This window comes from Lactuca serriola, chromosome 6, assembly GCF_051521515.1.
Source record: "Lactuca serriola cultivar US96UC23 chromosome 6, Lser_US96UC23_V15, whole genome shotgun sequence".
Classification (NCBI taxonomy): Eukaryota; Viridiplantae; Streptophyta; class Magnoliopsida; order Asterales; family Asteraceae; genus Lactuca; species Lactuca serriola.
In genome coordinates this window covers 20,511,150-20,531,098 of record NC_136413.1, presented here as the reverse complement: position 1 = coordinate 20,531,098, position 19,949 = coordinate 20,511,150, and the positions used below count along the sequence as shown (strand labels likewise).

The following is a 19,949-nucleotide window of genomic DNA, read 5'->3' as shown; positions in this document are numbered from 1 at the left end:
TCACAAGCTCGCATCCCAAGCCTAGTGCTTTGGACCATGGATGACGAAAATTATGAATCATTCGTTTGTTTGCTTCAAAAATATCTATAAAATGATGTAAATCATCAATTTTTGCAATGAGACATTTGTTATCAGAAACTAAAACATTTCTTTCAGTAAAGGTGATTTCACATTTGTCTTTTAAAATGATACATTCATCTTGAGAAATTACAAGATCTCTTTCTAGTGATTCTATCTTAAGCTATCTATCTTCCAATCATAATCTAAGGCGAGTCAGTTCACTTTCCAGCTTCTCATTTACTTCTACGGCAGAATCATAGGCTCTATGGATGAAGGTTATTTTTGATTGGATCTGGGTTAGATATGGTTCACAATGAGATACATTAAGATTATTTTCAGTAATATATAATAGATCTTACCTGTTGAACGATGCTTCTTCCTGGTGGATTATTGGTTGCCATGTAGAAAAAATTCGGCTTAACATCTTCATCGTCTCCTTCTGAACCTGATGACCGGTAACCTTCATTATATTCGATCGATTGTCTTTCCATAAGACACATATTCTTTCCAATACTCACATCATACTTGTCTCCACAAGACCAGTACCCTTCAACATCTCTTGACACGGTAGTAACAAAAGCTTTCTTACTTGCCTCCATCTCTTGAGCTTTGCGAGTATAGTATGCAACATCCTTAACCTTCGGCTTTTGATAGGTATTAGCCAAATAATCTTTGGCAAAATGGCTACCATGTTGATACTTATGAAAAACTAATTTGGGTTTGTCTGACTTCAGAATTTCGTGGGAATCCAAGGGGTTACTTTATAATAAGATGTTGGGTTTGTAAGTAGGTGGGTTCTCTGAAGGTTTAGGAAATGGTTGAGGATTATTTTCGTGAGGGGCTTGGAATTGGATTTGATACGGTTTGTAACTGGGATTCCATGAACGCTTGTATTTCATTGACAATAGTGCAAACTCCTGTTGAAAGCGAAGTTTGGACTAAGTTGCATCGGGATCAAAATTTTTTGGATGGTTCGGAACAGGTGTAGTTCGCAGAGTAGGAAAGGTTGGTTGAACGAGCGAAACTGGTGGGATAGTTCCAAAAGGATCTGACATGGATGAGGTCAGAATAAGTGGTTAACATGACTATCCAAGGAAAGAGGACCTCCAGACAGTTCTATTAACGTTTTTGCAACCTTTGATTTGTAGCCTTGTAGTTCATCAAAACATTGATAATGCTTCAGCTTCTTCAGAGATCAATTACTATGAAGACATGATTTGACATTACCCCAACCTTTTCCAAGTCTATTAATAAACTTCAGGTTGTACTCAAGAGGAGTTCTAGTTATTCCTTGTGCAGTCATGTTGTTTAGAACAATCTGATACCTATTTGAAGTCGAGGCTACAGATTCACCTAGAGTAGTGGTGAAGGTATCAAAATTGTTAACAACTGAAGTCATACATTTATCTTTCATATTATCGGACCCTTCAAATAGATCCTAAAGAGTGTCCCAAATCTCCTTTACTAATTTGCACAATTTAATGTGCTCAAAGAAGGATGGAGGAACACTGAACAACATCTATGAAAATGCAATCTGGTCTGCATGCAATTTCTTAATGTCTGTAGCATTGAGAGGTGATGGGTGTTGATCTTTTTGACCCATGAGAGTTGCAGTGAAATCTCTTACCGTTTGTCTGACCGGAACATGTGGACCTTCTTTCACAGATCTCCATATTTCATCACCTTTTTCTTTGCCAAGTAAAAATCTTTCCATCCTAACTTTCCAGTTATCATACTCTTCAACAACTAGCAATGGGGCATGAGAAGGGCAACCCATGCTATTTGTTATTTACATTGAATACATTTTTTGAGATGAATTAGGAGTAGCCATTGAAGTTAAGATATTAGAGCAGAAGAGGTATATAAAAGAACTTTTATCCTGAACACAGAAATGATTGAGATACCAAGGTAATCTCATATCAACTTTAATATGTTATTATGAATTCAAAGGAAAACCACTCAAGCTCTAATACCAATTGTGAGAACAAGAATCAACGAGCGGACAAGGTTTGAGAACTCAAACCTCTAGTTAATCTTCAAGATCAATCTCTGCTTCTAATTAGTTGGTCCAGTCAAGTATGGTAAACTAGTCAAGACTTGAAGATTAATAATTAACAAAGTATTTAAATGAAGTAAGATTGAGTATAATCAATGCAAAGACAATTTAAAGCAAGTAGAATGTAAATGAAATAAGTTTGACTTGCAAGAGATATTGATGTGAATAGAATAAATTGATTGCTTACTATTATTGGTGTCAAATTCATGAAACATTAACTCCTTAAATAGTAAAGGAGGAACATGGTATAAACCGATAACACATTGTAAGGACTAGTTACAACTAAGTGTTTGACAATATGAAACTTAAAAGATTCACATGATTTTATCCTAAGAACTATTACATCAACATAAAGACAAAAAGCATTAAATGCTAGTACCGACTCTGACTTCTGAGTATCTTCATCTCAGATATAATCTAGCTTTGGAACTCTTCACATCTCGGACACTGGTTAACTTCAGATCTCGATTGGCTTAGATTGCTAGAGGTTTACTGCTTATGTATTAACAATGACCAGTCTAGACACCTCTCCCATACATAGATCAGTAAATATAATTAATTGGACAGATTGGGGCTAGCCCACTTGACTAACATGGAGGTTCCTAAGCTAACAACTAACTTGAGGGTCCTGGGTTGAATCCCAGGCAATGGAGATATTTAAATTATTTTTCGTTTCAGAAAAAATATATTCAATTGGAATCACTAATAAATCTTATTTATAGGTTCACAATAATGATGGGTTTTAGCCATAAGAACATTCCTATGTGCACATACAAACCCTAATGCTTGGATCTAGGTTTCTCTAATTGAACATGCAATGTATCCAAGACTTTGATTGATAGATCTAATGAAAACATTCATATCATAACACATGAAATCAGATCTGAAAGATTACCTTGAATTGCTTGCTTGAATCTTTTTGTCCTTGGAGCTTAGAGTCACAAATGTCACTCCTCTAGTGGCTTATAAACACCAACTTAGCAAGAGGATGATTAGAGAGAGGAGGGAGGGTGAGAAAAGTCGGCCAGTGTTTCTCCAATACCAAGGGGTGCCGATTTTCTTAGCCCTAAGGGTCTATTTATACTAGTGAGCCTCCTAGGGTTTCACCCTTAAACCCTAATTGGATAACTTAGGCCCTAAGCAATCCAATCTCCTTATTGATAAGCCTTGGACGATTTCTAGGCCTTTCCTAACCTTAAAATCGTCCACTACCTTAATCATAAGGAATCATAGCCCAAAGTACAACTATCATACAATTGACAATTTATGCCCCTTTATTCAATTAATCACTTTAAGTCATCAAATTAATTCCTAATTAATTGATGACTTATATTAATCAAATAACAATATTATTATTCCTTATATTATTCTCATAATATATTAATAATATTTCTTCTCTCATTATAAATCATCCTGTCAAGTTGCTATGGTGAAGGCAACCCAAAAGGACCATGCATAATCGGGTCAAATACTTGCCAAATATAGTTGCAGCCCTAGACACTATTCCAACAGTCTCCCACTTGGATAAGTCTAGTAACTATATACACAAGCATAATCATATTAGCAATCGTAGCTCTTAAAGACGCTGTCAAACTCTGATCTTATCAGTCCTGTCCTTTTGATAAGGGATCGTACAATCCTCTGTTTATATATCATGCGGACAATTCTATGGAACCAATTGTCCAGCAGTTGGTTTCTCGATTTCAGATTTATTTGACGTAGAACTTAATTGAACACATCAATTCAGTTCTGACCGGGCCCGACACATAAGTCAAATCAAATCATCGAGCGGCCGAGATATCGCTTTTATCCTCTTAGGATAAAAGTAACAGATAAACTTCGACTTACATGAATTTACTTATTCATTAATAAATTATACACAACAATGCGTTTTATAACATCAATTTACTGATGCGGTTTCGCATTATCAATGTACAACCAATTAACAAATAACAAACCATATATCTAGGTTTTAAGACTATATGATATTATCGCCTTGCGATCAACCTTTTTGTCACATTCCATAAGGTGATTCCAGCAAGCGCGGGTTTGTTCCAATGCTCAAAACTAGTTCATAAGCACTCATGAACGTCGCAACAAACTTTTTCTATGTCTAATACCATTTAGACAATCTACACACCAATTCATGAAAATCTTCATTCTTACCTACTTCCAACATATGAACGATTGTGGATTTTTTGAATAATTCGATTATTCTAAATAACTTAATTATTCAGGAAGTCAAAATATGCAAAGTGAAACAATAGTTAAACAATTAACATAAGACAGTAGCTTTACTTATAAATAATACTCCTTTATTTAATCATCAAATGTTAATTACATTTATCTATTACAAGTTTCTAAAACTATCTAATCTAAACTAATATCATCCTTCAACCCAATACTCCTAGCATGCTGCAAATGCTTAACCCTACTCAGTCCCTTCGTAAGCGGATCTGTTGGGTTATCTTCTGATGATATCCTCTTAACCACGAGTTGTCCTTCTTCTACACGATGTCTAAAGTGATATCTTCTGTCGATATGACGAGATCTGCCATGATCTCTTGGTTCCTTGGTCAAGGCAACCGCTCCTTCATTATCACATAAAATTTCCATAGGCTCCTTTATGGCAGGCATATCTCCAAGATCACCAATGAAGTTCTTCAACCATATTGCCTCCTTCGACGCTTCGCTCGCTACAATGTACTCTGATTCCCACGTTGAATCAGCTACGGTTTCCTGCTTGGAACTCTTCCAAGTTACTACTCCTCCATTAAGGGTAAAGACCTAGCCCGATTGCGAACGGTAGTTGTCCCTATCGGTCTGAAAGTTGGCGTCACTATACCCTCGCACCTTCAAGTCATTACTCCCTTCGAGGACTAAAAACCATTCCTTGGTCCTCCGAAGGTACTTAAGGATATTCTTGAACGCAATCCAATGGGCTCTGCCAGGGTTCCCTTGATATCTACTAACCATGCTCAAAGCAAAAGGCTACATCAGGGCGAGTACAAGTCATAACATACATGATTGAGGCAACTGCGGAAGCGTATGGTACTCGGCTCATTTATGCTATTTCAGTTTCGGTACTCGGACTTTGAGTCTTACTCAACTTGGCATTACTTTGTATCGGTAATTCTCCCTTCTTCGAAATTTCCATACTAAAACGTTTTAGTACTTTATCTAAGTAAGTGTTCTGACTAACTCCTATTAGTCTCTTACTTCGTTCTCTCACTATCCTTATTCCCAAGATATAGGAAGCCTCTCCGAGGTCCTTCATAGCGAAGCACTTCCCGAGCCAGGACTTAACCTCCTGCAGTGTCAAGACGTCGTTTCCTATGAGTAGTATGTCATCGACATACAAAACGAGAAAGCTGACTATACTCCCACTGGCTTTGACATATACACATGATTTATCTTCGTTTTGTACAAATCCAAACTCTTTGACTTTCTCATTGAAGCAAAGATTCCATCTGCAAGACGCTTGCTTAAGTCCATAAATGGACTTCTCAAGCTTACACACTCTATTTGGATGCTTCGGATCAACAAAACCCTCTGGTTGAGCCATGTAAACATCCTCAGCCAACTTCCCATTAAGGAAAGCAGTCTTGACATCCATTTGCCAAATCTCATAATCATGAAATGCGGAAATAGCTAGCATCACTCTAATAGACTTTATCTTCGCAACTGGTGAGAAGGTCTCATCATAGTCAACTCCGGGAGTATGAGTAAAGCCCTTCGCAAGGAATTGCGCCTTATATGTGTGTACATTCCCATCCACGTCGGTCTTCTTCTTGAAGATCCATTGGCACCCAATGGTCTTACGTCCGGGCACATTATCAACCAAATTCCAAACTTGGTTGTCATACATGGATTGGATCTCGCTGTCCATTGCCTCCTTCCATTTTGCAGACTCCGGGCTTGCCATGGCTTGCTTATAACTATTAGGTTCATCTAGATTTATTAGTGTACCATCACTAATATACATGTCCCCTTCGGTAGTAATATGAAAACCATAAAACTGGGGTTGAACTCTAACTCTTTCGGAACGTCTAAGAGGTAAGGACTCGTTAATTGGTTCAATCGGAGTTTCCTCCTCGGGTTGAGCGACAACGGTTGAGGTTCCTTCATCAATCAATTCTTGAATCTCTTCAAGCTCAATTTGCCTCCCACTATCTCCTTGGCTTATGAGTTCTCGCTCTCGGAAAACCCCTCTCCTCGCAACGAAGACAACATTGTCATTCGGTCTATAGAAGAGATATCCAAAGGATTTCTGCGGGTAGCCGATGAAAATACATCGCTCACTACGAGGTTCGAGCTTGTCGTGAGTATCTCGTCTTACGAAAGCCTCGCAACCCCAAACCTTGATATGTGCTAACGAGGGAGCTTTCCCTGTCCACATCTCATGAGGTGTTTTGGTAACCTTCTTAGTAGGGACTCGGTTAAGGATATGGGTGGCAGTCTCTAAGGCATACCCCCAGAATGAGATAGGTAGTGAAGCACGACTCATCATAGAACGAACGATGTCTAACAAGGTTCGATTACGCCTTTCTGCCACACCATTCAACTGCGGTGTCCTAGGTGGCGTCAATTGCGAAACTATTCCACATTCTTTGAAATAGTCGTAGAATTCAAGACTTAGGTACTCTCCTCCTCGATCGGATCGAAGCATCTTGATTTTCCTGCCCAATTGATTCTCCACTTCATTTTTGAATTCTTTGAACTTTTCAAATGTTTCTGACTTTTGCTTGATTAAGTAGATATACCCATATCTACTATAGTCATCGGTAAAAGTCACATAGAAGCGGTTCATATCATTTGTGGTTGATCTAAAGGGTCCACATACATCGGTATGTATGAGGTCCAATAAACCATCACCCCTTTCACATGAGCTAGTGAACGGTGACTTGGTCATCTTTCCAAGTAAACAAGATTCGCATGTGTCATCTTCCCTAAGGTCGAATGACTCCAACACTCCATTCTTTTGGAGTTGGGCTATACGCTTCTTGTTGACATGTCTAAGACGACAATGCCATAATGATGCTCTATCCATACTATTGGAAGAATCCATGCATAAAACATCATTTCCTAGGTTTACAATCATAACAGTTTCATAAATTCCATTACATGGCATTGCTTCAAAATATAAGACACCATTTAGATAAGCATAAATTGAACCATTCTCATTATTAAAAGAAAATCTAAATCCTTGTCTAAACAAACCATGAAACGAAATGATGTTTCTTGCCATTTCTGGCGAGTAGCAACAATTATTCAAATCTAAACATAATCCATTACTAAGCACTAGAGAATACACTCCAATCTTGGTCACAGGCGACAATCTTCTGTTCCCCATGATTAGATTTATTCTTCCACGCTCCACATCCCTATTTCTTCTTAGCCCCTACAATTCAGAACAAATGTGGTAACCACACCCGGTATCGAGGACCCAAGAAATAGCATGAGATGAATCATTAGATTTAATTGTGTAAATACCTGCGAAAGACGGCTTGATCTTTCCTTCCCTGATGGCTTGGAGGTATTCTGGGCAACTTCTCTTCCAATGCCCTATTTTGTGGCAATGGTGGCACGCTGCCTCCTTTGGGTTAGGGTTGGGCTTAGCAGGATCAACTTTGGTCCCACTAGAAGAGGAACCATCTCGGGACTTTCCCTCGCGGTGGTTCTTAGACGGAGCCTTCCTCTTCTTGCCCCTTCCTTGCCCAATTGCCAAAACAGGAGCAGCGGGTGGATTGGGAGTTGGTGCAACAAACTTGTCCTTGAGGTTGCTCTCAGCAACCCTTAGGAGACCTTGGAGCTTACTTAGGGTGACCTCTTCCTTGTTCATGTGGTAGGTCATCCGAAATTGATTGTAACACGGAGGCAAGGAATGAAGGACCATGTCGATAGCCAAATCTTCCGCAAAGTCGACATTCAACTTGCGAAGACGATCGACATACCTTTGCATCTTTTGCAAGTGTACGGTTAGAGATTCTCCATCTCCCATTTTAGCGGAGATCATGTTAGTGAAGATCTCACCAATGTGAATGAACTAGCAGCAGCGTTGTTCGCGTTCGACATCTATGAATAGAAAGGGCAAAGATTGATTAGAATTTAATCCCCAATTATCACCCAATATGAAAAATTAGGGCCAGGATCCAACAACATTATTTACATATTAGAAAATGGATGCCGTAATCCAACATGCAAAAAATTTGAAGGTAAGTGAATGACGATTCACTAATTCTCCATCACAAAACATAACCTTAAGTTTTAAATGCATTTAGAATTCCTAGATTTCGATGAGATTCATTGAACTTTTCAATGACATGTTTAAATCTCGATATGCCCCTCTCGTTTGTGACTGGGATGCCGAGGATCACAAAGTGGGTGTGAATAACCAAATCTACACGGTGCCTTCATTGTAACAATCACCTATTCGATGTGCCGGTAAACCACACATGCTCCACCGAACTATGATAAACAATGAATCACCCTTTGCCACCTTTGCTTAGAACCAATTAGTGTGCCGGTAAACCACACACGCTCCACTAACTTCTTATCAAGGGTGCAAAGTGTAATTTCATAGGATTGCATCAATTCACTTTTCCTAAAGTAACTAGGATGGGAATTTGAAAAACATGTAGTTAGTTTGTATTTAATATTATTCTTTTAATGAGGAGATAGAGTTGCCCTATCCTACCCGTTCGGCTAACGACCCTCCATCGATCAAGCAAGCGGTGGGTGTGAGTGTACACCCATTAAGCGCCATTTTATAGGCCGCAACCTTATACCCACCTTATAGACCGACTTCGTGAATGAGGCCTACTAACGGTAAGACTAGCATTTTAATTATACATATACATATACATATATATATATATATATATATATATATATATATATATATATATATATATATATCTTGTAATATTATATTAGTATAGGGTTGAATTTTAAACTTGTAAAATTCTCGGGTTTGAAATTTAAATTGTCTAAATTAAACTTTTAATCACAAAACATAAATTTCAAAACTTGAGGACAATTTTTAAACTTTTCAAAACATAAGGGATCAAACAACAAATAATTTAAATTAACCATTTAATCACATAATTATCCATATTTGATTTATTTAATGTCTCTTGCAAAACAATTTACCAATTTAATTAAAATAATCAATTAATTATCACATAAGGAAATTATTATTCAATTAATTGGTAAATATCTTGAATTAGGTCAAGGATATATTCAAATATATGTTAAAATCAGATTTATATTGACCCATTAAGATAAATGCAAGTTTCCATAAGATAAACAACAAGAAATCCCGAAACTAGCTCCTTCTGACGCTCGAACTCGCCGAGTACCACAATGTACTCGCCGAGTTGAGGCCTACTCCCCGAGTACACTATGGTAGTCGCCGAGTTCATCAGGCAGAAGGACAAAAACGATTTTGCAATCAATAATCAAGCAACCAATGCATCAATTCAATAGAAACCAATCAAGGCTTTGATACCACTGATGGGTTTTAGCCATAAGAACATTCCTATGTGCACATACAAACCCTAATGCTTGGATCTAGGTTTCTCTAATTGAACATGCAATGTATCCAAGACTTTGATTGATAGATCTAATGAAAACATTCATATCATAACACATGAAATCAGATCTAAAAGATTACCTTGAACTGCTTGCTTGAATCTTTTTGTCCTTGGAGCTTAGAGTCACAAATGTCACTCTTCTAATGGCTTACAAACACCAACTTAGCAAGTGGATGATTAGAGAGAGGAGGGAGGGTGAGAAAAGTCAGCCATGGTTTCTCTAATACCAAGGGGTGCCAATTTTCTTAGCCCTAAGGGTCTATTCATACTAGTGAGCCTCTTAGGGTTTCACCCTTAAACCCTAATTGGATAACTTAGGCCCTAAGCAATCCAATCTCCTTATTGATAAGCCTTGGATGATTTCTAGGCCTTTCCTAACCCTAAAATCGTCCACTACCTTAATAATAAGGAATCATAGCCCAAAGTACAACTATCATACAATTGACAGTTTATGCCCCTTTATTCAATTAATCACTTTAAGTCACCAAATTAATTCCTAATTAATTTATGACTTATATTAATCAAATAACTATATTATTATTCGTTATATTAGTCTCATAATATATTAATAATATTTCTTCTCTCATTATAAATCATCCTGTCAAGTTGCTATGGTGAAGGCAACCCAAAAGGATCATGCACAATCGGGTCAAATACTTGCCAAATATAGTTGCAGCCTTAGACACTATTCCAACAAATAATGACTTATGACTATAAATATAAGTTACACTAAAAGAAAAAGAGTGTAACTTAACCTACAAAGGTTTTAGCGAAAACTGAAAAATTGCACTGGCAGGACTCCGACTTGCTAGCTACTAGATTGCAGGGTCTCAAGGATCTCAGAGTTACACCAGAGACTAAAAAAATAAGGAAAATTAAGCTAAAATCAAAAGCAACTAGAGAGAGAAGAACTTGGGAGGTGTGGACTTCAAATGAAGGGCTAGAATCCTTTTATAGAGAAAAAAATCCATTTGCGTGCCAGACCCAGACAAGTTGTGCACCATGCACTAGTATGGTCAGCCCTCCTAGACACTAACATGTGTTCAATATTGGCTGGAGCAGTATGGAGGCTTCTAAAAGGTGTGTTGTGCATTTATTACGCGAGGTGCACTCAAAATCTTCAAAAATTTGTAATATCTTCATAAAAACTCTGTTTTTGACGTTCTTTATATCCACGCATAGCTATCAACGAGATCTACAACCTACATTTAGACTCGTTGGCTAATATTGAATTTATTTTTAAAGTTATATCTTTAACAGACGTAAACTGTCAAATTCTGTTAAAAATTCACAACTCTCTCACACTATATCCATTCTCAATTGTCTTTATCTCAATGGAATCATATGGTCGATATCTTCAACTCTCATTTACATTGTTTTTCCTAACAATCAACCGATCTCTGCTTCGGTTTCTGAGTTGTATACTACTGCACAGAAAGTTCGAAAAATCATAACTTCCTTTTACGAAGTTAGATTTGGATGTTCTCTATATGCACACTATTGATTTAACGACTACTACGACCTTCATTTAGATCACTTAGGCTAAAAAGTAATTTATCAAAAATCCACTCTTTGCGATACGTAGAGTCGTATTGGTTTAATCGTGAAACTTCGAAGAAGCATAACTTCTTCATACGAAGTCGGATTTTAGCGGTGTTTATATGTATAGAATCCTTGTCACGTACACTATGACTTTGGCTAAGATTTTTTATTCTAAATAAGCTTCTATTAAAATACATTTTTAACGATTCTTATCTCTAAATTGTCTAGCCCGAATCTGCGGGCATTACATCAGTTCATGATGAAATACCTATAATAGAAAATAATGGAACGCATGTAGTGGAAATTGATGGTGGAACGCCCGGAGGAGGAGGCAGTGTGTCTGGTGGTATACCGGGTAGCAGTTCTAACATAATTCTTGGAGAACCTCGAAGGACTTGTACATACAAGGACTTCATGAACTACAAGCCCATGAATTTTTATAGGAATGAAGGTGTTGTGGGTTTAACCAAGTGGATTGAAAAGATTGAACCTGTTTTTGAGATTTGCTATTGTTCCGAGGGTAGCAAGGTACGATTTACTGCATGTACCTTGGTGCACGGAGCCCTGACATTATGGAAAGACCATGTAAAAACATTGGGCATGTCAGTCGCCAACTCCATGTCATGGGAGAATATGAAAGCACTTCTAATAGAAGAATATTGTCATCACGAGGAGGTGCAAAATTTGGAAAACGAGTTGTGGAATCTGAAAATGAAAGAGTCCGATGTCAAAGCATATACCATGGCCTTAGGCCGTAGTGGCAACAACTCTTTCTTGTGGGTTCAATGAGATTTTTTTTTATTATTTATAAACTAAAAGGACATTAATCAAAATCTATTTTTTACACTCAACTTTGGTCAAACGACGACTTGACCTTTAATCATATTTTTAAATCCAAACACACTTTAAAAATCTTATTATAATCGGTGTTATAAAAATCTTGACTAGTTAGCGATTAATCTCTAGACAGTACCTAGCGATTAATCATTGCATATACAATTATTTAAGTTATAGAATTCGGAGAATTTTGAACACCTTGAAGATGTTCTATATCAGTAAAACTATTTGAGAAAGTATTAATGTTGTATTAGTTATATTAATTTATTTCGTTATAATATTGGTCGTATGTACCGACTATATTATGATATCAACCATATATATATATATATAGGGCCCAGTTCTTATAATGTCTCTTTTTAACGTGATGACTCGTGGGGACACCTTAAAAAATTGAAAAAAAATCCAAGTTATAAAATCTAGAATAATACTATATCTAGGAGAAAAAAATTTGATTTTTTTTTTTTTTGCATCAATAAAATTGAATCATTGATCATAAAAATGATTAATGCTTCAATTTTATTGATGTAAAAAAAAATTTCAATTTTTTTCCCCATATATAATACTATGCTCGATTTTATAATTTATATTTTTTTTCATTTGTTTTAATATGTCCACACATTAAAAAGAGTCTTCATCCGATCTTTTATATATATATATATATATATATATATATATATATATATATATATATATATATATATATATATATATATATATATATATATATATATAATTTGTTATTTCCGATTAGTCGTTGATTAATCCGCGATTAGATCGATTAATCTCTAGTCGACCGACTTAGTATCACCTAATGACTTTTACAACATTGATTGTAAGACATTAATAATGAAAAAACTGTAAACATCAATAATTATTTACTATTTTAAATATATTGTTATTAGCAGTTTGTAAAAGATCAGATGTTATAAATACCCTTGTCGAATTTATAATAATTGCTGATAATCAAAAGATAAAATTTGGATCAAAAGCTTTTGAACAGGTGTTGAAATCTTACTGATGAAACAAAAGGAAAAACATTATATTTGTTTTAAATAAATACATGACTTTCTATTTTTGGTCATAAAAGATACTGTATTTCTTTTTAGACAAGTTTTAAATGTTAATTTGCTTTTTTGGACTTGAACTTAGTAAGTTTGATTTTAAATTACATATCTTTCGAATTGAAATGGAAAGTGAATTTTGAAAGAAGAAAAAAACAAATGATTAAAGTGTGGTAGAGTTGATAAGTATAATGTTAGATATCTGTGATTAAACTCAACTAAACAAGAGGACGGGTGATGATTGGTGGGGTTGGATTAGAATCTAATGATGTTTGTTGGGAGTTTGGAGCAGAGGGAACATGATGGCCTCCATGTTTACATTTACAAGCCCTGCTAGACAGTATCACTACTTCTAAAAGATCCTCAATCAATCTCTTGGAACTGACACCACATTATACATATCATATCATTTAAGCCCTTTTTTGTTTTTGTTTACTTTGTTGTATTTTGTTTTTTTCCCAAACCACCCATCCCCACCCACATGACATCTTCATGTCATCAACCCACATAAGGGGATATTAATCATTTTACTCCTCTTTCTAGAGCATTCACAATACTGAATCACCTATTGAGCTATATTATTTACAGCCTTTTGTTTTCTAGCATCATTTTATGTTATAAATTTCATTAAACAAAAATATAATAATTTATCACTCTAAGCTTTTATTTTAAAATAATCTATTTTTATGAATTATTTGTTTAGAGCTTCCTATCTAACTTGTTATTTATTAAGTACATGTAATATTTATAGAAATAATATATATTTCATAATAACAGTTAACAAAATCAAAGGTTGTTTGTCATCTCAATTTTGATTTTATATTTATTTAGTCAATAACTTAAAACTTTAAAATATAAAGTAACTTTATAATTACGTACATAATTATTATGAGTAGCAACATGTTTCAAAGTTTATTTTGGTTATTTAAGATTATTAATTTTTTTTCGTTATTTAGGATAATAGATTTATTTTATTGTTGAAGATCATTTAACATTCTATGATATTTTATGTTTGTTGAAGATAATTTAACTTTTTTTAGTTATCTAAGATGTGTTAGACTATTCGGAATGGGCAACGAAAGTGTCCTTTAATCCGACGTGGATGTCCCATAACGTTGATATAACGCGCAAAACACCGTCCCCACTAGCCGTTATGGCACCGGACGTTTTCGTGGTAACGGAAAGAAACAAAGAAATACACATATTTTTGTTGTTGCAACGGTCATAAAATGGACCGTTATTGAATGGTCAAAATTGTGTGTGTGTGTGTATATATATATATATGCTTAAGTTATTATATTCTAACTAATTATTGTGCGGATATCGTATGCTATGAGAATTAGTAAGAGAATAAGTTGTTTAGCAATATGAATACGTTCAATATTACATAACTATTGTCATTAACACACATTCTCACTAATTAAATCGTCTATAAGGTTATTATACACTTATTATTGTTATTTTCATTTCTGTCAGAATGTTTATTGGGTCGTATTCTGTCAGAATGAAAATGAGTGAAAAACGATGTTTGAGAACAAAAATAAATTATAATCAGCAAGAATGCATGAAAATGACGATATTTTTGTAAGGTTGAATGTATTCGCATTGCTAAACAACTTATTCTCTTAGTAATTCTTATAGCATACGATATCCGCACAATAATTAATTAGAATATATATATATATATATATATATATATATAGAGAGAGAGAGAGAGAGAGGGAGAGAGAGAGAGAGAGAGAGTGAGAGAGAGAGAGAGAGCTAGGTTCAGGTATTCAAAGTAATTATTGTGTTATTGTATGCATAAATATAGGTCAATCATTCGTAAAGAGTATTTGTATACTGAGTATTTGTGTACTGTTACATTATAATTAATATTTTTAATTATGTTCATTATCTCAATTAAATTCGTATATATTAGGCAATTATTTATGAATCCTATCAGTTTTAACCACTTCTCCCTCTTTTTATTTACATCCATTCTTATTCCATCACCACTTTAAAAAACCCTTGATCGGCACACACCTCTCGTATTAATCATCATCATAATTTCACCATTGCCGTTTATTCATCCTCTATCTCAATTGTCAGCTTCATTATCTATCGCCGAAATCAATCCATATCTTTATTTTTCATCTACAACCTTTAGGAACGAACGGCAAGTCGAGAATACAACATCAATCTTATCTTCCTCGTCCCCACTGCCACCGATTCATCCGTATAGTAGCAGCGAAATCTAGCTCTAGTATCACCCTCCAGCAACGTACGACGCCCACCTTCGAGAGCCTCCCGATATGTTCGAACTTATAAAACCAATCTTATATTCTCCGAATTTCTGCAATCTCACGTAGATAAAAGGGAGAAAAATGTTTTTTGGCTTTATTATGGCTCGTTGTCATTAGGAAAAAACAATTGTGCTGAATTTTCTTATTGCTAAAATTTAAAAGAAAAAAAACATATTTTCTGTGTTTTTGTTTCGTGTTCCTACTGCTGCCAAGTTCTCTTTATTCCAGTTATTCTACTAGATTAATGCTTTATGAGTTTGATATTCTTATTATTTTTTCTAATGGTTATTTAATATTATGAAGTAAATAAGACCAATTTCATAGTCAAATGTCAAATTTATATCTAATCGACAAACTTTAAGTTCCAGGAAGATAGAATGACAAACTAAATGACTTCAAAGAGAATATATATTTCATATAATTGTTATTTTTCATTCTTTAGTAAACAAAAGTAGTTACTCCTCCTCCAAGGATTTGTGTATGCTATTTTAGTTAGATTATACAATTTCAATTCTATCAGAATGGAATCACGAATTCAAATTTTATCGAAAAACACGAATTTTAATTCTGTTGGAATGAAATATGAATATTTTCTCATTGATTATACATGTTCAACAATTTTTGTTTATTGGTTTTGGTGCAATTATCATGTCCGCATATTTTTTCAAAGGAATATAGTTTTTTTATTTATCATTTGCTAATGCGTTATTGGATTCTAAACTACAATTTGATTTGTTTTCTTAGAAGTTGATGCTTGAAGAAGTTGATGCTTGAAGAACGGACAATAAAATTGAACGTGTTTCTTAGCAACATTATTCTTTTAGAATGAATTAGTGTATTTGTTAGATTTTGATGTTTTTTTTCCCCGATTTGAAAGATTTTTAGGTTTATTCTTTAACGATAAATGTAATTTTTAGCAAATGTTACATGCATTCTATAAGAATTAATGTAATTTTTATTTTAATTCTTCAATTGCTGGTTCGAGAATTTGTTATTCTACAAGAAATTTTTAATGTCATGATCAAGAAAATGTTCAAGAATATTTTTATTATTTTATGGTTCTAGAATATTTTTATTTTTGAACATACTCAAACATATTCTGTCAGAATATCCGAATTAAAAACCTTATAATTTGAAAAACAAATGTTGTTTTATGTTTAAATGTATTTTAGAGAGCATAAACAAGCTTTGGACCATTTGTGTTGTTGTTTTTGTGATTTTATTGAAAATGGTTTGTAATATTCTTTTATTCATAAAGTATGTAATAAAAGTAATTAGTTTTTATTCTTGTTATTTTTATGTAATAGATAGTTTTAGACTACATTTATTTTATGAAAAATGTAAGAAGATGAATATGGAGACCATTTCTTGAAGAACCATAGAGACCCATGGTTTTATAAAGATTTCATAAAAGTTTATAACTTTTATAAAAGGGTTTATAAAATTACAACAAAGTTGGTTGTCATTGCAAGTGGGAGCTTGAAGATCACATGAAGAACAAGTTGTAATATTTGGTCCCCTTGAACCTTAGGAAAGGACTTAACACTTTTGTGTTGGCTCACAAAAGTGTTATATAGTTTAAGGTTTGTTTATGTCAAATACATGCTTTTGTTGTTTATTTTTCAAGTAAATATTTTGTGTGGTTGATAATTTACTTTTTCACAAACCCAAACTATTTTCTAGACAAAATAAACATCACATGGAGTTTGGATTTTAAAATATAAAATATGGACATTAGATGTAACATATTTTAGCCATAAAAATAAAACTGCTTTTATAAAAATTGTTAATTACGACAACTTTTGAAATATTGGATTATTGTTGTAAAAATCATGTTTTTGTAAATTTTTCAAACTCCAAATTATTATTTAATAAAAGGAAGGTTTATTAAATAATATTAAAGGGTTCTATATGGCTCAAACACAAACTTAATACTAGTTATTAATTTTAAAATTGAACCAAGCCGAAATATATAAAAAAAAAACGGGTTTTTTTTATAAGAACCTTAAAAGTGATTTTTAGAAAATTGATATAATGACATATTGGATGCATGCAATTGTCATGATATCACATATTTTAAATAGAATAACAAAACATACAAATCCCCTTTTCAAAATGCAAGTCTATGCCATCCAATTTTAGAAACATTTGCACGTCTCTTGTATAATGCTAGTGGGATGAATGATACCTAACAATTAGTATTATCATTTGATGGCCAAAGTATTTTTGCGATTTCTATAACCAAGTTATAGGCTAATTGTACAAGTTTCTCTAATTAGACGACTTGATTGGAAACCTCTTGTGATAAAGGTCACATAAGCAAGAGTGTTCCATGGCATAGATGAAACCAAACATGTCAAATTAACAAATGGATTGTTAAGGGTCTCATAAATCTAGGAATTACAAATGATGTAATTAATACAAGTTATTTACCTTGTTAAAATTGGGTAAATGGGATAAAGGATACTTAACCATTTATTTTATTTGTAACTTGGATCGTAGACTTTAAATAAATAATGTTTTTGGAAACAAAAGGGTATTATTATTTAAAGAATTAAATACTAAATGAAAACTTTGTTAAAATTTTGTAGATGACTCCACCAATTATTGTAACACATCACCCAATGAACATTATGTCAATTCTTGACAAAGAAAAACTCAACCACTCCAACTTTTTGGACTGTCACAAAAATTGAAGAATCGTTTTGAAACAAGAAAAGAAAGACTATGTCCTTGAAAACCAAACTCCTGATGAACCACCTGCTCTCCCAGAGGTTGCACATGATGCATGGCTAAAGGATGTAGATGATTCACTTGATGTTTCATATCCCATGCTTGCCTCTATGGTTCTCGATCTTCAGCGGGATCTGGAACACTACACTGCCTTTGAGATGATTAAACATCTCAATGAGATGTTTGGAAAACAAGATAGAATCGAAAGGTTTGACATTATGACAGCACTTCACACCATGAAAATGGAGGAGAATGGGAATGTGAGCACACATGTTCTCAAGATGAAAAGGTACATGCATCAATTGGAGAGGTTGGGCTCTCCGTATCCATAAGACTTGGCTACAGATATCATCATGGAATCTTTGCCAAAGTCTTATAATTCTTTCATCATGAACTATAACATGAATGGGTGGGAGAAGCCAATCTCTATGTTGCACGGGATGCTAAAAACTGCAGAGAAGAATATCCCAAGTAAAACTCCCCAAGTGCTCATGATTAGGGAAGGAAAAGTCAAGAAGAACAAAGGCAAGAACTTCAAGGGAAAGCCACAAGATGGAAAGGGAAAAAGGAAGAAATCTCCTCAAAACCCATCGCCCAGGAAGAAGGAAAAGGTTGCTAAAGATGACACATGCTTTGAGTGTGGAGTTGTCGGGCATTAGGAAAGGAATTGTCCTAAGTACCTTGCAGAGTTAAAAAACAAGAAGGTCCGGGAAGGCCCTTCAGGTATATCCATTTTCATGATTGAAATGAGATTATTTAATTTTTCATCAAACACTTGGGTATTAGATACTAGTTGTGGAACTCATATTTTTAATTCGTTACAGGGGTTCAGAAAGAGTAAGGAACTGAAAGCAGATGAGATGGTATTGCATGTGGGCAATAGAGCACGGGTTGCACTCCAAGCAATAGGAAAGTTTGCTTTATGTTTAGCATCTGGTCTGTATTTGACATTAGACAATGTGTGTTTAATTACTTCTATTACTATAAATATCATTTAAGTTTCACATTTGAGAAAATCTGGTTATGATTTCAAATTTGTTGATGATAACATTCACTCCTTCCTGAAACGGATCTTCTATTTTAAGGCTAGACCAATAAATGGAATTTATGAACTAAACCTAGATGACACCTCAAACATTAAGTGCCTTTATCATGTCAACACCAAAAGGCTCAAACCAGATTTGAACCAAATATATCTATGGCATTGTCACCTGGGACATATAAACAAGAAACGCATATCTCAGCTCGAAAAGAGTGGACTTTTTGGGGAAAACGACATAGAGTCATTTGACATATGTGAATCTTGTTTATGTGGCAACATGAAAAAATACCCTTTCTTTGGAACAAATGAAAGGGCAAGTGCTTTATTAGGCCTCATACACACCGATGTATGTGGACCTTTTAAAACAATGTCTAGATATGGTGAAAGATATTATATCACCTTCACTTACGACTACAGTCGTTTTGGTTATGTGTATTTGATGAAACATAAACATGAAGTATTTGAAAATTTTAAATTGTTTCAAAGTGAAGTTGAAAATCAACTCGACAAAACAATCAAAATCCTTCGTTCGGATATAGGAGGCGAGTACTTGAGCCAAGAGTTCCAAGACCATCTAAGGAGTCGTGGGATTATCTCACAACTCACTCCACCTAGAACACCACATCTTAATGGTGTTTCTAAGAGGATAGATCAGACCTTACTTGATATGGTTTGATCTATGATGAGTCAAATTTCCCTTCCTTTATCTTTTTGGAGTCATGCTTTACTCACCGC

At 34.5% G+C, this 19,949-nt stretch overlaps 1 protein-coding gene across 1 annotated transcript; it reads left to right on the top strand.

Annotated features, from left to right (window-relative positions):
• Positions 1-1,951: 1,951 nt before the first annotated feature.
• On the top strand, positions 1,952-18,504 carry LOC145059553 (uncharacterized). The gene is made up of 3 exons (XM_079007390.1): positions 1,952-1,968; positions 2,011-2,067; positions 18,138-18,504. The coding sequence occupies exons 1-3, from the start codon at positions 1,952-1,954 to the stop codon at positions 18,502-18,504; spliced, it is 441 nt and encodes a 146-aa protein (XP_078863516.1).
• Positions 18,505-19,949: the final 1,445 nt, after the last annotated feature.

What these genes read in the sequence shown, in the direction of transcription:
- LOC145059553 (XM_079007390.1), top strand. An exon ending in AGAATCAACGAGCGGACAAG is followed by an intron (nt 2,068 to 18,137) that starts GTTTGAGAACTC and finishes CAAAAATTGAAG; the next exon opens with AATCGTTTTGAAACAAGAAA.